Raw genomic sequence first — 21,646 nt, 5'->3', positions numbered from 1 at the left:
CCCTTCAACTGTTCGCTTAACTAGAATCTTTTAATACGACGTGACTTTTGAGGTGGCGTCATTAATGTGGTGTAGAATATGGGAAGTGGCGCCATTAATGCAGCGTGACTCTCTAACTCACTTTACCCTACGAACGTTCCTTATTAAGTCCCTCCATATATGCTATTAAGAGATTAAGGGTTTCCCATATTTTCCGCTCGCCTACCTACGTAGGTTTCTTATGGTAGGGTGTCATTAGGGAGGTGTTAGGGAGCGAGTCCCATCTGCCTCTACTGTCCGCTTTCCCCAAGCGTGAGTTGCTTCATGAGTGGATTTTGCTCATGGGTCGAGTACTCTGCAGAGGCACACTGACTCCTTTTAGAGGAGGGTCATTGGGTTTGGCCGGACTATCTGACTTACTTCTTTAGTAGTCCCTCGTGAGCTTGCTATACGGGCCGATAGGATGGAAAACCCCCTTACAGTTACCCCACCAATTCTTATCAGATTGATCTAATGAGAATTCTTCGTTGCCTTTGTTTTCATGCTATTATTTTCCCGTAGTCACTGCCACGGAGACTCTCTTCCCTATAAATGGGCGGTTATTACTCTCCCGGCTCTTCTACATGTTAGGTTCTGGGCTCTAGATTATGCCCGTATGGTTTTTTTCTTCATTTAACTATGTCAGGCGATGGTTCCTCGCCCGAATTTATTGGCACGTTTTCTGACAGTTAGATTTTACACTTGATTGCATCCTTCTAGTTCTCTCAGCATTGATGATGTTAGGCGGCTCCTCCTCTTCACGTCGCATCATACAGTACATGCTGCGAGATTCGTGCACATCTCGCCAGCGTCGTGGGGCGCATGCGTTCCCACGACTTTGGGATGCTAACCGTCGCTATGGTTTATTTAAATTCCTACCCCCCTTGGTCGTTGGAGCCCACTTTGCATTCTCTTCATTTGTCAGAGTTTTCCGCACTTCATTCCTTTCTTTTTAAACATCTATCTGCGTGTGTTCAGTCTTTCCTTCTTCTATCTTTACATTTATATGGCTCCAAAGACATCTTCACGTTCTACCCCTAAAAACCCTAAGCCTACCAAGCCTTCTGGTTCTTCGCATGCTTTCGGGGGCCTAGATTCTCCTGAGGTCCACACCAAGTCACAAAGATTCGACAGGTTTTCATGGCAGTCAAGGCCCAAAGTGTGTTATCGGCGTTAATAAAATTGTTAGCTTGATCCATGAACTCTCGCAGCGTGGCGAGAGTTCTCCTTGCTAATTCTGCCATGAATTAGGATCGAGGCCACATTCCTCTTAAAAGCGTTGCCAAAGTCATCTTCTCATCTTGTTGAACCTGGATAGGTATGTCTTCACACTTTCGTCCTCCCCTTGCTTGATGGTGAGGTTCTTCTCCTGCTCGCTATAAACTGTTATGTTTATAGGCCTGCACACTTAATGTCATGTTTCGTATGCCTTTGAGCTGGATTCAGTAACTCAGGTCTTGAGTCTTTCACATGCACACTTAAGAAAACACGAAGAGTGAGGGGCCTTGGTGGAGACTAGAGAGTCTTCGATACTAAAGTCAGTATATTTCCTTAGTACTTTGTGCGTGAGTTTAGAGGAATTAGAGAGAGTTCTTCGTACTTAGGGGTCGACTTTTATACTAAAGTTTTTGGGTGGAGACATCTCGTACCTGACTTCGGGGAGCCCATGTCCCTTTAACTATTCGCTTAGTCAGAATCCTTTAATGCGGCATGGTTTCTGGGGCGGCATCATTAATGTGGCATAGAGTCTGGGGAGTGGCACCATTAATGCGGCGTGGCTCCCTGACTCACTTTACCATATAGACATTCCTTATTAAACCCCTTCATGCATGCTGTCAAGAGATCAAGGATTCTTTGTATTTTCCGCCCACCTGCCTATGTAAGTTCTTGAGAGTAGGGTGTCATCGGGGAGGTGTCAGGGCGACAAGTCCCATCTGCCCCTACCATTCGCTTTCCCCATGCATGGGTTGCTTCTTAGGTGAGTTTCGCTCATGAACCGAGTACTCTGCATAATCCCACTGACTCATTTTAAAGAAGGGTCGTTGGACTTGGCTAGGCTCTTTGAGTTACTTTCCCAATAGTCTCTCGTGGGCTTGTTATATGAGCCGATGAGAGGAAAAATCCTATTACATATGTGATTGGCCAAAATAATTATTTTATATTAAAAAGATGATGCGACCAATCATAGTAGTAGTTTGCATAAAGAGTACGCAAAAGTGAATACACATAGAGTTTTTCGTATTTTAGGGTGAGGATATGTACTTCCTTTTAAAAAAATATATTGGGGTCTACTATTAAAATGTAGATATTTTCATATAAGTTCTAGATTTGAATACTTGTTTTAAAAAGAGTGTGCGAAATTTATATATTCTAAAACTGTACAAATCATTTATCTAAATATTAAGAGTAATGTTAATTATAGTTATAAAATATGCAAGTTGCACTTTCTTTAAAGAAAAGTAAGATTCAATATTAAAAAATTATTTTTTATGTGAGTTTAAGATAGATTCATTTTTTATTAAAAAGAATACTCGGGACTTGTAAATATTAAAATTATAAATATCATTTCTTAAATATTAATGGTATAGGTAAGAGTCATACAAATAATATTTCCAAATTTTTTTAATGTACATCCTTAAACTGTCGTCACGTCACTCTTAATGTATATCCAAACCATATAACTTTTTAAGTTTTAACGGATTCGTCTCATAAACTATGATTTTTCACCAAATGGTACATCTCAACTAAATGCGTTCATTAAAATGGACAAAATATAAATACTATGATATAATTGATTTATCCAGGAAATAAAAAGTCACCAAAGTGGAACCCCAAAACGCAAGCACCAATGGAAGAGAAGGGCGGGCTAAGCTGCCGTCTTTGATTGGATGCGCATCTTCACGGAATCATCTCAACAGAGAGTCAATAGAGTTGAGAGTCATGGTCACCATCAACGAAACTGCGGGGAGGGGCACCAACTTCTCCTAAGTTTTCTTGCAATCCCGTCCAAACCAAAAACCACCGCTGCTGTTGACCATTGGAGGTCAGGTCAAGAAGTTTCAGTCTCCTATTCAGCTGCTGCTGCTGCAGCCTTCAGACCGAGATAAAAGGGAAAAGGGGGGAAGCCACTTGAACGTAATTTGTGAAAATCTCACCCAAGTATGGCGTTGAAAGTTCTTTCGGCTCTTGACAGCGCGAAAACTCAGCTCTACCATTTCAAGGCAATCATCATCGCCGGCATGGGACTATTCACCGACGCCTACGACCTCTTCTGCATCCCTCCCATCATGATTCTCATCGGACGGGTTTACTACGATAAAGAGGTCGATAAGTATCGGGTCCCACCCGGCGTGGTCTCGACCATGGTGGCCATCGCTCTGCTGGGAACTGCGATCGGTCAAGTGGTCTTCGGCAGGCTCGGAGACCAAATCGGTAGGCGGCGCGTGTACGGGACCGCATTGCTAATTATGGTGGTGAGCTCCCTCGCGTGCGGGTTCTCGATATGCAGGAAGAGGGGTTGCGTTCTGGCGAGCCTGGGGCTGTTCAGGTTCGCACTGGGCCTGGGAATCGGTGGGGACTACCCGTTATCGGCAGTCATCATGTCTGAGTTCGCGAACAAGACGACACGTGGAGCGTTCATAGCGGCTGTCTTCTCGATGCAGGGATTTGGAATTTTGGCCGCTTCAACGGTCACGATGGTGGTGTGCGCAATCTTTGACCGTCTATCGAAAGTATCCCCATCTGCTGCAACGCCTGATGAGGCTGATATCGCATGGAGGCTGATACTGATGCTGGGTGCGATTCCCGCTGCCTTAACATTTTATTGGCGAATGATGATGCCCGAAACTGCCAGGTAATCATTACTAATTTACTTACTTACATTTCGTGTTGTTATTATGCAAAGTCTCTGTATGTTCTGTATGTACATACAAGAAAGACAGGGATCAATGGAGGCAGTAGGACTTTTGGGGCGGCGGCCGGGCCCCCGGGGGGGGAACTCTTTCTTCGTGTAGCTTATCAACTTAACCTTCCAAATATAACTAGCTCAACATCATCCAAATCAGTCCAAATTGCCAAAAAACTCGAATCCAAACCAAGAACAAAGCTCAAATCAAGAGTCTCCTAGGCAATTCAGCTATCAAATTTCCAAAAGAAGTGCTAATGCATCGTGGGTCTCTTAACAAAGGAAAATCCAACGGACTTACTTGTACCACATTTATACTGTCTAAAAGACTCGGTAAAAAGAAAAATACAGCAAACCCTTAATGAAAAAAGGTAAAGCTTATTGGCTCAATCAACAAAGGAAAGTACAGATGCAATTTCACTTAAAGAAGATCAAGCCAAACGAGCAGCAAAGTAGGAGCAGATATAGAACAGCATTTTATCAAATAGTTTGTGCGTGTTATTTGTTTACAACTGCCGCACTGCCGAAAGCTCCTTCGCAGCACATTCCCCATTCCCAAAAAGCGATTCCTCTATATATAATAGCAAAGACACCATGATCAATCTGGGTTTTTCTTCTTTACCGAGCCTTTTAGCTAGACAGTATTATATATGTGGGACATAAAAGCATGTCCACATTTGAATAAACGGTTCGAAACACACCACCATCACAGTTTCCACCTTCCTTCTCTCACCCTCAGGGCCTCAAGAAAGCCATAGTGCCCTCAAGGATGGTTATCAATGATTGACATGGGCGTCAAAAGGAGCTCTCGCCGGCACTTCCATTTGTTCCTGCTGACCCTTTCCTTCCCTTTGCAGATCCTCTAGCTCCGACTCCGGACCTTGTGAACCATTGTATCACCCATACGTGTGTATTCATTTTCAAAGTTTTTAATTTTTGCAAATTTAATTCTTCAACTTTAAAGAACTCGCAACTAAATAGGGCATAATAAGCTACGTGGCAAATATGTCACATGTTGTTAACGTTGTGTTTCGTACGCCTTTGAGCGTAGTTCCAGCAACTCAGGTCTTTAGAAGAAGGCAACTGGGAGAGTGTGGCTTTGGGCCGGGAGTCTCCGATGCCAGCTTTTGAAAATTTGTAAATAAGTGAGAGAGTCTAGGGATAAGAGAGAGTTTTTCTTACTTGAAAGTTGCTATTTATATCAGTAGTCGGAGAGGGGGGACAGATCATGGCTACCCCTATAGAGTCCATGTCCTTTGTACTATTCTTTTTGTCAGTCATTTAATGCGGCGTGCCTTTGCGACGACGTCATTAATGTGGCATGTAGTTCGAGCAGTAGTATCATTAATGCGGCATGATTTCTTGATTTGTTTTATTTTCAGTGGTCCGTTGATATCCCCATGTTAGAGGATCAAGGGTTTTCTATTTTTCCCGTTCTATCCTATACAAGTCCTCATGATAGGAGTGTGGTCGAGCAACATCAGGCTTGTCCGTCCCATCAATCATCATTGTTTACTTTTTCTTGTAGGCACCTTGCTTTATGGGTAAGCTTGGATCCTAGAGCTGAGTATTAGGCTGAAGCCCAGTGTGATTGTGAAGTGGAGAAAATTCCCTTACAGCAATTAAAAAAAAAAAAAAAAAACTTGCATAGATCATATTTATTACGGATTGACTGGTATACTTGAAAGCCAATACAATTTGTATTATTGAATAAATCCAAAAAACAAAATATTAAATTAATTTAAAAAAATATGGTTTGGGAAGAGTCCCGAGGAAAAGGAACTATTCCTCCTCCCCTCCTTGCAAGGTGGCCCGTGATGCCAAATCTGATCACACGGTGGATGAGCCAGCTTGCAAAGCCAAGATCCACTTTGGCAGGTCAGCGGCTCCTGGCTACTTCGTGTAGAGTGGGGAGGAAGAGTCCGTCTCTCACATGGCCATGGCTAGTTGCCAGTTGCCACCCACGGGAAGGGGCTCCTAGACTTATTTTTTAGTTTTTGTTTTTATGATTTCGGCTTATTTAATTTTAAAATATGTTATATATTTTTATTTTGATTCTTAAATATATTTAGCTAGTCTGTAATAAATATAACATCGGTAGTGTTTTTTTTTTACCAACACATTATATAATTTGCGAAAGAGTTCTTTTACTCAGTAATCTTACACCACACACTTGTTGATAAAAGAAATAAAAAAATAAATAATAAATAAAAACATGTGTGGTTTAAGACTGCTGAATATAAATTTTCTAATTTAGTTAAAAAAACTAAAAGGTGTTGGATGGAGATTATTGCTCTTAAAGACGATTCCTGTCATTCCAACTAGAAGGGAACAGAATTAAAACTATGATATACTCATCTCTTCTCCATCGCGCAAGCAGCTAGCTTAGAGATCAAACACAATACTCATGCCCGCCGGAGCTGACCATTCTCCCTTTTTTTTTTTCATTTAAGTTTTAGGACCATATATGTGATTCGGTGCTTCCTCATATATGGTGTACAATCTACTTATTTTCATCAGTTTAAGCTTGTAATTTCACTATATATATATTTATATTATGCGCATATAAGGTTGAGGGTTGGCATAGACGTAGAGTGTGGGTGTAATTCTAATGAAAAAATGTGGATGATATTGGATTGAAGAACGTAAAATCTGATGGCCGGTAACGTACGTGTATCAATTTGTATATTATAGGTAAGGGTAAAATCTATGTGCAAAACAGAGTGGAATTTCCTCTTTATGGATATTGTGCGATCGTTTTCATTATTTACTTATTGTAGTTCTTGTTGAATTCAGAATCAATGCTCATCAAAACATAGTACTTACTAAATGACATTCTTTTTATATTACTTTGCTTATACCAATGAACAAGTGGTCATCTCGTTTAGTTATGTTTTATGTATATTTTCCCAGATATACAGCTTTGGTGGCTCAAAATGTTCCCCAAGCGGCTAGAGATGTGCAGAAAGTGTTGGAAGTTCCAATGAGTGAGATTACCGAGGAGAACCCAGTGCCTCTAAATCCACCAACCTATCCCCTATTCTCCAAGCAATTCTTTCATCGCCATGGCCGTGATTTATTAGCTTGCTCCTGCACATGGTTTCTTCTTGACATTGTCTTCTACAGCAGCAACCTCTTCCAGTCCCAGATATACGAACACTATCTCCCGAACAGAGACAAGGTGAATGCCTATAAAGATGCTTTTGCAGTTGCAAAATTCCAAGCAATTGTTGCAGCCTGTTCTACCATTCCAGGCTACTGGTTCACTGTCTATTTTATTGATGTCGTTGGAAGAGTCAGAATCCAAGCAATAGGTTTTCTCTGCATGGCACTGGTTTATCTAGCAATTGGGATACCCTACGAAATTCATTGGAAGAATAATACAAATGCAGGGTTCATGGTCCTCTATGGCCTCACCTTTTTCTTTGCAAATTTCGGACCAAACACAACCACCTTCATAGTGCCCGCGGAGCTTTTTCCAGCAAAATTTAGAACAACATGCCATGGGATTTCTGGTGCTGCAGGGAAGGTGGGGGCAATCATTGGTTCTGTTGGATTTTTGTGGGCTTCACATAAAGATGAAAAAAGCTATCCCGATGCAATTGGAATGACTGCATCATTGATATTGCTTGCCGGAGTTTGTCTTGCGGGAATGGTGGTGACATTGCTTTTCACGCGTGAGACCATGGGGAGGTCATTGGAGGAGAATGAGAATGATCAAGATGGACCTGGCGAGCTGCGTTTGGGTAGTAGATATTCGTCTTGGAATGAAGCTGGTGCTGCATAGTGGGATTCAGATCTCTTACGGTAATTATCCGAACTCTTAAGCCTAAATTGAAATAGATCAGATAAATACTTGATGTGAGCCGTACGATTACAATGAAAAAGGAAGAGAGATTCATATTCACATATATGTCATAGAGGAATAACAATAATGTTGTAAGATTCACGCCTGTCTTGTATTTATCTCTCTTCTACTGTAGAAGTCTCTCTCTTCTACTATAGGAGTCTAGAAACTCCAAATCTTTTCTGGAGAGCAATCTCCTCCGTAACCTTTACATTGGTATCTGTCATGTCCAAAACCATGCATATTTAGGACTCTTTATCTTTTGCATTGGAAGAGTGAACTGTGTGATTAGGATATCACGGAACTTGAAAATCTCTTCGAAATGAAATTTTCTGTAGTTTGTGTACCATTAATTTGGCGTTTGTTACTTGCCGAAGAAGATATATACATTTGTAGAAACAATAGTCATTCAGTTCTGCTATATGCACCCAATTCACTCTAGCATGTAATTTTTGGTACATTTAGGCTGCGTTTGGATATTGAACTGAGTTGAGTTGAGATAATAAAATATTGTTAAAATATTATTTTTTAATATTATTATTATTTTGAGATTTGAAAAAGTTGAATTGTTTATTATATTTTATATTAAAATTTAAAAAAATTATAATGATAAATTGAGATGAGTTGAGAGGAGTTTAAGAAGCAAACGAAGCCTTAGTTAAAAACAGTCATTTAATAACTTTTAAGACTGTCGTGTTCCAATGCATGCATCTAATCCTTAAGGCTTGGAAATGGGCTATGGTGCAAGCTGTCATGTACTCGTGCCGGCTGACCAATTCTGAAAAGTGAAAGCCCTCAGGCCTACGATATTTTTTTTTTATGAAATAACATATTGAGTAATATTATATATATTCGTGTAATGCGTAAGAATGTATAAATATTGTACAATTATATAATATATAAATATCATTTAATCGTTTTGAAAAAAAAATGAGATCTATTATGAAAACATTAATTTTTTTCATATAAATTTTGTATTTATTTATTTTTTTTAAAGTAATTATCTAGCACTTATATATTCTACAATGGTAAAAGAGAAATGACATTTAATGTTTTAAGGCGTGTAAGTTTCATGTACTTATTTTTTAATAAAAAAAGTAAATAAATTTATGACTCACATAAAAAATTATTTTTTTAATAATAACTTTTTTTAAATAGCATATGCAAAATTTGTGATCTTAAAACTATATCTAGATTAGCATTAGTATACAAAATTAACTTAGGGGCATATGTGTCAATACTCAAAAAGAGGTGATTGTACGGTAAGTACGGTTGTCTTTTCAGAATGAGAACATGCCTTCACTAGTTTTTTAAGGAGTTTTTTTTTTTTTTTTTTTTTTTTTTTTAATTTCTTGTACAAAAATTAGGATAGAACTAAATATATATGAACTTTTTCATCATTGTTTTTAATAAGAATTGCAAAAAAATTAAAAGATAAAATATGTATTTCTTTATTTTCTTTAATTAAATAAAAAAATTAAGAGATAAATGAATATTTTGTATGTATGTACGTGGATAAATGTGTCTACATGCATATATGTATACCTATATACATAAACTTGAGATTTGAGAAAATACATTAAAAATTAGTACTCACTTTTCACAATGTTGATGATGTTAATAAATAGCCAAATAGGGTAACTAAATTTGGCAAGAATTCAAATATTGTGGACATGCAAGCATTGTAACATAACTTGCGCCTTTGATTTAAATCAAGCACTTCTAAAGTGGCTTTAATGCTTACAAGTTAAAATATCCATAATTATAGTCTTTGATTTTGGTCAATATCTAACGTAGAAGTCAACGGTACCAACAGCTATATATTCTTTAAAACTTTAGTATTATTTATAAATTAATGTGATTTCATACGGTACATCAGATTGTAAAATTATTTTTATTATAAAATAAAATTAATAGATTTTATAAAACTATATTAGTTTATGAGTTTACTTTATATAATCTCTTTGTGAGTGTATATTTAGCGGAATAATTAATTGCACAATTTCAAATCTGCCTCTAGCATCGTACGTGTGGCATCAGGAATACCGATATTATCTTTCCAAACTAGTCGAAATTATTATACACAAAAGGCCATACTCGTCTTAGTTTGATAAGTAAACTCATATCAACTTATCATTATAATTTTTTTAAATCTCAATACAAAATATAATAAATAATTTAATTTTTTAAAAATTTTAAATAATAATAATATTAAAAAATAATATTTTAATAATATTTTATTAACTTAATTCAATTCAACTTAATTTAATATCGTAACTTTAAAAGACGAGCTAGGCCGATAGTTTAGTCCACTAATAACATTAGACAAAGCAAAACCGGCACGCACCAGTTACAAGAATACCAACATTTCGACATGAAATTAAGTTATTAATTACAGATGATCAAGAGCAAAGTAAAAGAAACGATAGGGGCATTTTAGACCGGATAATCACAAGTACAAAACCTATGCTGTAGGGTCTATACTCTCCGATGTCATCACATTGTCAAATTATAATAATTCGAGATTATCGAGGCTACAAAATGTATTTTTCTTAGTAATCTTCCAATTAAGTTCTGTTATAAAATGCTTGGCCACATGTCCATGTTAAAAGAAGAATTATAGAAGGGTAATAGGTGGCGTCTTTGATTGGATGTTCATCTTCATGAAATCATCGACATGGAGAGTCAATCCTCATGAGCTCTGGGACCATGGTCACAATCAACGAAACTTCGGGATCACTTCCTTCCCCTAAAATTCCCCGCCAACGGTACAAATCCAAAATGGAGTTCAATAAGTTTCTGTTTCCGCTTCAGCTGCGCAGTCGCATGCCTACCTACAGAGTCACTAGACCAAGATCAAGATAAAAGGGAACAAGGGTAGCTACTGGAAGCTGAAGCTAACTAATTTGTGAAAACCCCACCCAAGTATGGCGTTAAAAGTTCTTTCGGCTCTCGATAACGCAAGAATTCAGCTATACCATTTCAAGGCAATCATCATCGCCGGCATGGGGCTCTTTACCGACGCCTACGACTTATTCTGCATCCATCCCGTCATGATTCTCATTGGACGGGTCTACTACGAGCACGGGGCCGATAAGTATCGGGCCCCACCCGACGTGGTGTCGGCCATGGTGGCCATCGCTCTTATGGGAACTGCGATCGGCCAAGTGGTTTTCGGCTGGCTGGGCGACCGAATCGGTAGGCGGCGCGTCTACGGGATCGCTTTGATGATCATGGTCCTAAGCTCTTTCGGTTGCGGGTTCTCCTTCTGCAAGGAGAAGGACTGCGTTCTGGCGAGCCTGGGGCTATTCAGGTTCGCACTGGGCCTGGGGATTGGCGGGGACTACCCTCTGTCGGCAGTCATAATGTCGGAGTTAGCTAACAAGATGACACGCGGAGCTTTCATAGCGGCCGTGTTCTCGATGCGGGGATTTGGGATTTTGGCCGCTTCGACGGTCACGATGGTAGTGTGCGCTATCTTTGATCGTACATCGAAAATACTGCCAAAGGATCCAACACCTCTGGAAGCCGATATCGCGTGGAGGGTGATCTTAATGGTTGGTGCGATTCCAGCTGCATTAACATTTTATTGGCGAATGATGATGCCCGAAACTGCCAGGTAATCATTACTAATTTACTTACTTACATTTCCTATGAATTTTTTTTTTTTTAAAATCTTTAGCTTATTACATTCAATGGACAGCAATTGGTTATCTCGATCGTTTAGTTATGTTTTGAAAATGAAAAAATATATTCATCATTTCAACTCTTATAATTTCATAATATAATATTAAATGATAAGTTCACAAGTGAAATGTAATAAATAATTTTTAATAATCTATTAATGCCACATCATAAAGTGATAAAAAAATGATAAAAATTAGAATGATGAGTAAAAAATGATGAAAGTTAGAATGATGAGTAATATTTCTATTGAAAAATGTCCATGCATGCATGCAGATATACAGCTTTGGTGGAGCAAAATGTCAACCAAGCGGCTAGGGACATGCAGAAAGTGTTGGAAGTTCCAATGAGGGAGCTTATCGATCCGAGCCCAGTGCATCAAAATCCACAGACCTAAGCTTTTGAAGCAGCAAAACTCCAAGCAATCATCGCAGCCTGTTCCACCATTCCTGGCTACTGGTTCGCCGTCTGGTTTATTGATATCATTGGAAGAGTCAGAATCGAAGCAATGGGTTTTCTCTGCATGGCACTGGTTTATCTTGCAATTGGAATACCCTACGACATATATTGGAAGAAGAGCAAAAACCAAGGTTTCATGGTCCTCTATGGCCTCACCTTTTTCTTTGCAAATTTCGGACCAAACACGACCACCTTCATAGTGCCCGCGGAGCTTTTCCCAGCAAGATTTAGAACAACATGCAATGGAATTTCTGGGGCCGCAGGGAAGCTGGGGGCAATCATTGGTTCTGTTGGATTTTCGTGGGCTTCACATAAAAATGATAAAAGTAGATCAGGATCATCAGGCCGAGGAGTAAAAGAACATGATGATTATAATGGCTATCCAGATGCAATTGGAATGACTGCGTCATTGGTATTGCTTGCCGGAGTTTGTCTGGTGGGAATGGTGGTGACATTGCTTTTCACGCGCGAGACAATGGGGAGATCATTGGAGGAGAATGAGAATGATCATGATGATGATGACGAACCTAGAGAGCTGCGTTTCGGCAGATATCATTCGGGTACAAGCATACTATGCGGTCACATTGGTGGCCGAAATGGATAGCTAGCTGTTGCCCGAACTTGAGGTAAATGAAATAAACATATAAACTGGATCTATAAATTTTTAAGTAGTTTTAAATATATGAATGATATATATTATAGGGAGCGCTTCATATGTAGTACTAATTTATTTCTTTTCCGCTTGCAACTCATGAGATCCTCAAATTCAAGCAAAGACTGAATTTGAAAGAATCTTTATACCACAGAATTGGTCTTGAAATGGAGCTGCTGTCACTACAAGGGGAAAGACCTTTACCAGTGATTCATTCTCGCTGGCAAAACCCACAAAATCGCTTGCAAATACCTATACCAGCGATTTAACAATCGCTGCCTGTTCGCCGGTATTAACGCCCAACTTTAGATCTACTCCAACGGAACACAAAAATCGCCGACAAATATTTATTTTACTGGCGAATAAAATTCACCGCAAATTAAACATTTAATCGCCGCAAAATAAGATACGAGACATGGGCTAGACGTTGGGAAAGATTAATCGCGGAGATTAATTTCCCTCACAGAAAGAGCTAAAATCGCCGTTATTTCTCTAGGCCAGCGATGTTTTATAATCGCTGTAATATAATTAACGGTATTGAAATAACAATTTCGGCAATTAAAGTTCACCGGCATGCTCATAATACTGGCGATTTTAACATCGCTGCAATTGAGTTTAACTTTTGCAACGAACATAACATTGTTGGGAGTAACTAAATAACGGCGATTATAAAATTGCCGTCAATTAGCATCTCGTTTTGGGAAACACTTTTGCAGCGATTATACTGCGCTGGGAAAACTTATATTACGGCGATTATAAAATCGCCGTTAATTAGCATTTCACTGTGTAAATTATTTAGCAGCGATTACAAAATTGCCATAATCAAACCAGCGGCAATTTTTAAATCGCTGGTATTGATATTTTGGTAGCGATTTTCACATTGCTGGTATTGGCTCATTACATTTTAATTTATTTATCGATGAAAAAATTATCGCTGCTACAGACCTAAAATTCACCGAGAAAATTGAATTCAGTTAATGAGCCAATTTTCTAGGGAGGCTTGGTTTTTGGTTGTTCCTAAATGCAACATTCAATAAATTCCTGCTTCATTCATTCAAGTTGAACATCGAAAACATATGAAGCAAATAAAATCTTTAAATTAATTCAAACTCATATATATGTATTACACTAGGGTGGTGTATTATATTCTCATATCAAGTACAAACTGAGCTACATTTGGAATAATAAATAATCATCACGGTCATAACAAATTGTAATCAACTCTACTATCCACTGAAAGCAAAACTACTAAGTTCTACAACTCTATTTAAGTGGGACCGTTTATCGGCATTAGCACCCACAGTTCTGCATCAAGTCTTCGATCGAGAAAGGTAGCAAACACGATCTCTCTTATCTCACGTTACTTCTCATACTCTTCATCCGTGTATTTGACAATGTCAACAAACTGCACAATATTAAGGAAAACAAAAAAATTCAGTTATGATATTAATCAAGACAGGTATGATGACATTATGACTAGAAAAAAAACCAATGAACCCCAAAATTAAAAATATATTTGTGAAATTTCTACTAAAATTTCACTGCACAGGCTATCGAGGAAATATTCTCTTGAAGACCTCTCTCATGAAAGAATCCATCAATATGTATATAAATGCCTCTGGTTTTGAGAAAAACCAGAGGCATTTACACACTAAATGCAATTTAATCAACTACTTTATAACACTCAAACATACCAGAAGTAAACAAAGACAAGTTTGGGTGCACAGATAATTTGTGTAACATACATTCATGGATTTTCACCCACATCACAAGTTATCTTTTATTAAAGTATTAGAAGTGCACAGACACACACATATGCATAGTAATCCATGGGTAACACACTGACATCAAGTTCCAGTATGGAACTTGGCAAAAAATTCATTCCCTCTTCTTCATATCGCCATCACCTCATAAAATAGTGAGCAGCATGTTTAAACAACTTCATCCAAAACACAGGTTAATCAATACAGAGAAAATGTTTCTTACGAAATAAAGTTAATCTTGGTCACTAAGCCTCTTTTCATGATTTATTAATATATATATTCACACATTATTGCAGGATACATTTTCCACGCAGAAATCATTGCACAAAGAGTTTTTTTTTTTTTTTTTTATAATTAATAAGAATTTTATTATCAAGAATAGGCACAGCCCAAGTACACAAAGGAAATACCTACTACACACTAGAAAGCAGGAAACTATGACAATTGCACGAGAGTTTTGGAACAACATGATACCAGAGCAGTTCCAAACCTAGATAAAAAAGGCATGTGATCAAAGCTGAAGGCCAGGATATTTTATTGCAAGCTTACCATTTTTTGCACACATCAAGCTGCTTTAGTAAATTCGTTCCTCAATGTATTTATTTGGTCCACAGTTTTGGAAACCAGGATGATTTATTTCATTCAAAGGAAGAATGGAAAAGAATTCATAATCACAACACTATTTTTATGATCAGAACCAAGATGCAGTCCTTGTGATTGTGGTAAAGAAAACTCTCACTTCAGCTTTTCTTAGAGTGTTAGACACATCAACAGTTATATTCTAGACACTCTTCCTGGAAGTGACACCAGTGTCACAGTTTAGTTTGCCTTAAAGCATGCCCAATGCCTCAAGTCCATTTTATACACGGACACCCATATTAGATTCCTTGTAATTAAACAGAAAGGGAATGAGGACAACTCAAGGCCTATAATGAGGAGATGATCATTACCACAGAACCCCCACCAATAAAAGAGAAAGAACCAACACTGCAGAATTGATGAACAACGATGGCACCAGCAGTGTGAACATAGTCCTACATATGGAGCTCTTGAATTAGATTATAATCAGATGAAATGCATAAGAAATAACATCATGAAAAGATAAAATATGCAAAACACGCAAAGGACTTACTTCCACCACAACATGGCCTGCAAGGAGAGTATTATTTGCAAAGATGTTGTTGTTACCAATCTTGCAATCATGGGCAATATGACAGGATCCCATAATAAGATTGTTATCACCAATTACCTGATTATATCATGATGATCAGAATATAAAGTAATCTAAATTTAATACACTAGTTTCTAACTTTATATATAAAAAATAAAAGCATATATCAGCCTCAACCACCCCATACCGTTCGATCACCTGACATTGAAGATCGATGAATTGAGGTATGCTCTCTGATGTCATTGTTGTCCCCAATATCAAGGAAACACTCATCCCCTGACTAAAAGATAGACATACAAATAAGAGTGGTAATCCTATCCACAAAACAGCCACACGTATATTTATGTTGCAACTGTAATACCGATTTATCAAGTAAATATGCAATAAATATCAGGGCATTTTTATTAATTCCATCAATCTTTTCTTGAAAACCAAGCAGAGTGCATGAGTTGTATTAGTGACAAGTCCGCGGCAATAGTAAAAATATGCGCCACACATTATCAGTTAGTTTGTAAAAACTAATTCTAATGTAACCAGTCAGAGACAGTTTTTCATTTCAAACAAACTAGTAACAATCATAAGTTATATTCAAGGAAAGCAATTAATCAAGTTGATGATACAAATTTCCCGGATGGCATACATGTAGTTACAAGCCAAAGCAGATGAGTTAACATCAATGCCAGTGAAAGCTCACCTTGTACTTCAAGTCTTGGCACTTAATACCAACCACGGCATGATGCCCTATAATGTTATTGCATCCAATGACTGTATGTCCTGGAAAATCATCACCAACCACAGCACCACTGCCTGACAAATTTAAGCAAGTAAATTAGTAATATAATTTAAAGTACAGAAAAACAAGAAGTATGCATCACCCCAGTAAAAACCCAAACCGGTAAAACCATCATCTGAACTTACGTCATTAAGATGCAACGCTCCCCCAATTCCGAGTTCCCAGATATATGACTCCCGGGATATAATTCGCAGCCATTTCCAAGCCTTGCAGAAGATCCAAAGGTACATAAAGGACCGATTGAAACACCCTGCATCATTAAACGGTAGTTTTCTGAACCCTATATGAATCAATAAGCAAGTAAACAGCTAGCCAATCTGATTGCTAGAATTTCATAGCTGCTGAGCGGACTTTGCACTTGTATCAACTAACTCAAACTAAGAAACTAAGCAGAAACCTAAATAAGAACTGATTTAGTCAAAGTTCAAATTTTGACCATCATTATTACAAGTCACTGGACGAGTTGTATCCTAGTGGTCAAAGGGCAGCTTGGGATGAGATGTAGACGCAGATATACTGAGTTCGATTCCTCACTTAGAATTCCACTGGATCACATGATAAATTGTCCTGAGTAGGGTCGTCTATATGGGGCTCCTCTTGGTGAGGTTTCACCTCGTCTATTTGTCAAACAGAGAATTGAAAATCTTTAGGAAAATAGCCAAAAGGGTATTTTTCAAACACACAATTGCAAGTGAAGCCTAGCAGCATTTTGACATATAAAATTTCAATCAAGAACACTGATCATTTATGAACAGTAAAATCAACTCTATACAAGCCCCAAATTTAAATGAAAAAATCCTGCACATCATTTATAATTACGGCTAAAGTTCCCAAACCACCTTTATCATGCAGATACATGAAACCAGCATGAAATAAGCATCTAAATCCCAGTGCAATGATAGCCCAGAGAGAAGATAACGAATGACTAGAATTACAAACAACTAATTAACAAAAATCAACCTTCTTCCTGCACTGTGTTGCAAGCCACATCCCATCATCAACATTCAAGCACCATGTCACTGCAGAGCATATCAAACCGAATCAGATGTGAAATAGGAAGAAATAGTCAACAAGTATTTGTACCGTTTGGGTGAGAAATAAGAAATTTTTAAATTAAGGAACTTACACTGAGATTTAACTTTAATATCATGATCGTGATATAGTTCTCAACCCCGGTCTACTAGCGAATAAAAGGGACATGGACACTAGATAGCCATAGAACCTGTCCTACAGTTAATGGTTCAGGTATGGAGTCTGAAGATATGCTCAAAATCCCAACAAAAATAGGACACCCAAACTTGTTATCTCCCTGGTGTAGACATAGATCCCATTATATGTACTATTTATATATATATATATATATATATGCCCAGTGTCGCATAGACTAAGTACAAAAACCACTAAAAAGAAACGTCGACACCCAATGGTCATGTCTCCCCGGTGTCACAAAAAACCACCCAAAAAACCACCCAAAAAACCATCCAAAAAATTCTCATTCTATGAGAAGCCCCTTATGGGCCAGGGGAATCGTTACACTGAGTCTGTCGAACTGACTCAGTGAATGACGGAAAAGCCCTAAAGAAAGATTGCATAAGGTTGTCATTTTGTATCTGATGCTCCCTAAGAGCCCGCATCTATGTCCTCATTTCATCCAGCTTACTCTTGTAGGCTTCAGCATCTTTCTTATATTGTTCAGAATCTTTCTTGTGCTTTTCAATCTCAGACATGTATTGTTGCATTTGAAGTTTGTCATGTTGTCTACTTGACTCGGGGATGACCATCTCCCCAAGTCCTCGTGCATAACCAGGTCGATGGCCAAGGACCTCCCTAAAGACAGTCGCTGCTGCCTCGTCACCACGTTGTTCTGGTCCTAGGCCATCCAACCTACCTTGCATCTCCTTCTGCACATTGACAAAACAACGATTATTAACAAATTTAGGTTTAGAGCTATGTATGCATTTATCACGTATAGATAATCTAACATAGATCCCAATTTCTATAAGTGTACTACTCACATAAGTATTTTCTGTAGCATCTGTGACAAATGCATTTTTCTTCTTTGACCAGCGCGTCTCTTTGTAGAAGTCGACCAAATTCTCATTCTCAGTGCGCTACATGTGTGAGCAATGAGTATAAGAATATAATATATATAAAAAAACGTTATTCTATGGTAGACATGTGGATTTTAAGCCCAAAAGTTATGAGTAACCACTACCCAACAGTAATGTAATACTGTCACTAAAATCTCCAAGTAAAGTGCATTTTCATTAGTCTATTGAAATGAAAAGATTGTTTTCCCTTAGAGATACCTTTTGCTCAAGTAATCAGATGAATGATTTACATCCTGATGTGTGATTAATCGCCTGCTTGTTTCGGTTCTCCCGATTTTGAGCTGAAATTTTATGCCATACACATCAAGGAAAGATTACTTATGATAGACAAACAGATTTGCCACAACAATATTTAGACATTGTATTGATACATATATGGGTGTATGTGGGAGAGAGCATATGTACCTTAAAGGCATCGCTGCCCCATCTTTCACACAACTTCACCCATACAATGGGGTCCACCAAGCTACATCCATGAGCCAACGCTTCTTCGTGACTTCCATATGATTGATAAATCTTGTGCAAGTCGTGATGGAAGGAGTTGAAGAGCTTATGTAGGGCCTTTGTCACCGTCAATCGGTGGTTTTCACGATCCCAGTCAAACACAAAGTCACTCTACATAAGGCATCATGCAAATAATGTTAAGTAATCTCGTTATTTGGGCGACGATTATACTATATAAACAACTTTCAAATAATCACTAAGAGTAACCACTGACTTACCCGAACACAGTTGATAAGCTCCTCTTTAATCGCATGTGGGACATCCGACCAACGCTTGTAACTCATGTCGCAATATTGTTTAACAATCCACGATACTCGTGTTGTGAACATAGAAGAGTGTTCACAACATGGGGCTGTCTCATCATCGTTTATCTTCAACTGTACTTTCCCGTTCTTCCTTAGCTTCTCAAAGAAAATGCATCTAGCTGGCCCACGAGTTCGTCTCCTCTGTTCCTGCGTTGCTACAGCCTCCGTGGGGCATCTACAGCTGTATTTCAAGGTTCAATAGATTAGTGTTTTTAAGTGTAATGTGGAATATTCACACTTAATAACACATACAAACATGATATTGCCCTCAAAATTAAAGTATTGGAAAAACATGCACCAGTTTGTTCTCTAGGAGGTGATTGTTCCACTTCATTTGGTGGGGGTTCTTAAATAGGTTCTGGCGCGTGATTTGGATTGGCGCACGGTGGGGGACTTGGGGGCTGTGTCGAGTCATCCGAGGAGGATTGATTACACTCCTCCATGCTATGATATGAAGATAATTTCGCACCACGTGGTCGGATGTGATGACCTGAGTATGGGATATAATGCCTTCCACAAATACCTCGAAGTCTGCCCCGCCTCTCGAATTGGGTCTTGGTTGGTTACCTGCACGAGTACGAGTTAATAACATTATGATAAAATTGATAAGTCAATTGATACATAATAATCTCAAAGTCACAGACAGGTTCGTAAAAAAGATAATTTATCTATCATTTTCAATTACTTTTGGGTAGACTAACCCTTACACTATAAGCATAACATAGACAGACGAATAAATGAATTGTCAAAATATATACCTTAATAATGCATAGTGCTCCTCATGCAGCCTCCCAATATTGAATATCACCTGAAGCAAATAAAATCACATGTTAGAACAAGTTTAAATTAGGTGTGGATGTTGTAAAAGTTGAATAATACTCTCAAGATTGTTTGCTATTTGCATGATAAGTAGTTCGAGCTAGGAGAAAGCAAATCCTTCGTGGTGGTAAGAAATAAATCAAAACATATATTTCATACAATATCATATTGAATTGTCTATATGCACATACCAATTTCAAACAATCTCATATTGTCAGATGTCTATGTACACATGGGAATTTCAAACAAGAAATCTAAAATCTCAACCTTAAATGAACGAAGTTCCTGGGTTGTAATTATAAATCTGACACAGACTCGTCCTTAGTTGATAGGTCCTCCTCATCTGAATGTTCTCCCTCATTTGTTGATAGGTCCTCCTCATCTAAATATTCCCCCTCACTGGCCGCATTTCCAGAATCAGAAGTGATCATGTCATCATTAATAAAGCTTGTTGAATCTATGCATTTACCATCTGGATCCATGATTTCTCGTGCATCTACATGGCTAGATAGTAAATCAGGCCTATTCAGTGGAGTTGCCACTTGATCTGTATTATCACACTGCACTGGTTCATAATAATATGACGACTCATTTTCTTGATTGGCATCATGAGTACTTGATTCGCCATCAATATCTTCGAGAACCCTCGGCAGTGGCAGAATGTTGTATACATTCCTATTTGCATAGTTCTGCACAACACCCCAACTCCCTTTCGCCCTTAAATCTCTTATGTAGAAACATTGATCAGCCTGACTCACCAACACGAATGGTTCATCCTTATACCAAGTCTTGTTCATGTTGACATTAATCATATGGTCATCCACTCGCACCCCTCATTTTCGATCACCAACGTCAAACCAATCACATTCAAACAGGTACACCCGACGCCACTCCATGTAGCGTAACTCTACGATATTATTAATAATATCGTAGAAGTCCACGTTATTTGTGGCCTCATCACCGGTTACTAACACCCTAGAATTTTGTGTACTTCGACGAAGTTCACGCTGCTTCGTATGAAACATTTTTCCATTTATTATGCAAACAGTATATGTTGCAACCCAACGGTCAGGCCCGCAAGCTAACGCATACAGATCAGCAGACACATCAAGTGTATGCGAGGTATGATGTTCCTGGATCTATACCAAAAAAAAAAAGCAAATTTCATAACGTTTATTTTCGTTTTTCCAAAGCATATAAAATGAAAGTTATAGCATTTCATCTTAGATAGAGATGGATAAGAACTTACATGTTGCTTGAACCAAGTTGGAAACTCAGTTTGGTGCGTGCGATAGATGCAATTTGGGTGTTGCACCTTACATTTCTCGTAGTGTTCCCTGCATTTGGTGCACCGAGGCGAAGCAACATATTCAAGTTAGCTGGTATTGGGTTCATAACAACTTGTTGTTGAATGGAAGTTGATTTTTAAGTAGACTCGTTAATGCTTACTCTATATAAGGTTAAATCTCCGCACAATTGTTGAGCACGTACCAGATGGCTGCCCTAAAGAGTTTATCTTCTAATTGCACATTAGAAGCTATGCCCAAGGGACGAACTTTCTGGTTGAAAATTCTGAACCCATCTAACGTTTCCTCTTCGTCAGCGTCAATGTTGCG

General features: G+C 38.3%; 2 protein-coding genes and 1 pseudogene across 2 annotated transcripts; 2 read left to right on the top strand and 1 right to left on the bottom strand.

The window, feature by feature from the left end:
* Nucleotides 1-2,754: 2,754 nt before the first annotated feature.
* LOC121262667 (probable inorganic phosphate transporter 1-9) lies at nt 2,755-7,714 on the top strand. Its single transcript, XM_041165251.1, has 2 exons — nt 2,755-3,871; nt 6,836-7,714. Exons 1-2 carry the CDS (start codon nt 3,180-3,182, stop codon nt 7,707-7,709), a joined length of 1,566 nt encoding a protein of 521 aa, XP_041021185.1. The 5' UTR covers nt 2,755-3,179; the 3' UTR covers nt 7,710-7,714.
* A 2,689-nt stretch (nt 7,715-10,403) lies between these two features.
* On the top strand, nt 10,404-12,524 carry LOC121262669 (annotated as a pseudogene).
* A 2,524-nt stretch (nt 12,525-15,048) lies between these two features.
* Nucleotides 15,049-18,186, bottom strand: LOC121262001 (probable acyl-[acyl-carrier-protein]--UDP-N-acetylglucosamine O-acyltransferase, mitochondrial). Its single transcript, XM_041164450.1, has 7 exons — nt 17,952-18,186; nt 17,252-17,310; nt 16,417-16,571; nt 16,193-16,301; nt 15,686-15,778; nt 15,460-15,576; nt 15,049-15,361 (listed from the first exon to the last, which is right to left on the bottom strand). Exons 1-7 carry the CDS (start codon nt 18,184-18,186, stop codon nt 15,254-15,256), a joined length of 876 nt encoding a protein of 291 aa, XP_041020384.1. The 3' UTR covers nt 15,049-15,253.
* Nucleotides 18,187-21,646: the final 3,460 nt, after the last annotated feature.

Source organism: Juglans microcarpa x Juglans regia, chromosome 4S (genome assembly GCF_004785595.1).
Source record: "Juglans microcarpa x Juglans regia isolate MS1-56 chromosome 4S, Jm3101_v1.0, whole genome shotgun sequence".
Lineage (NCBI taxonomy): Eukaryota > Viridiplantae > Streptophyta > Magnoliopsida > Fagales > Juglandaceae > Juglans > Juglans microcarpa x Juglans regia.
This window is presented reverse-complemented; position numbering and strand designations above follow the sequence as displayed.

Excerpts from the sequence above, each read along its gene's own strand:
- LOC121262001 (XM_041164450.1), bottom strand. The coding sequence starts at position 18,186 with ATGCAAGGTAGGTTGGATGGCCTAGGACCAGAACAACGTGGTGACGAG. Across the intron at positions 17,311-17,951 it reads AGATGCTGAAGCCTACAAGA|TGACATGGTGCTTGAATGTT; the intron begins GTAAGCTGGATG and ends TATGCTCTGCAG. Across the intron at positions 15,362-15,459 it reads CAGGCCATGTTGTGGTGGAA|GACTATGTTCACACTGCTGG; the intron begins GTAAGTCCTTTG and ends CTCCATATGTAG.
- LOC121262667 (XM_041165251.1), top strand. The coding sequence starts at position 3,180 with ATGGCGTTGAAAGTTCTTTCGGCTCTTGACAGCGCGAAAACTCAGCTC. Across the intron at positions 3,872-6,835 it reads ATGATGCCCGAAACTGCCAG|ATATACAGCTTTGGTGGCTC; the intron begins GTAATCATTACT and ends ATATTTTCCCAG.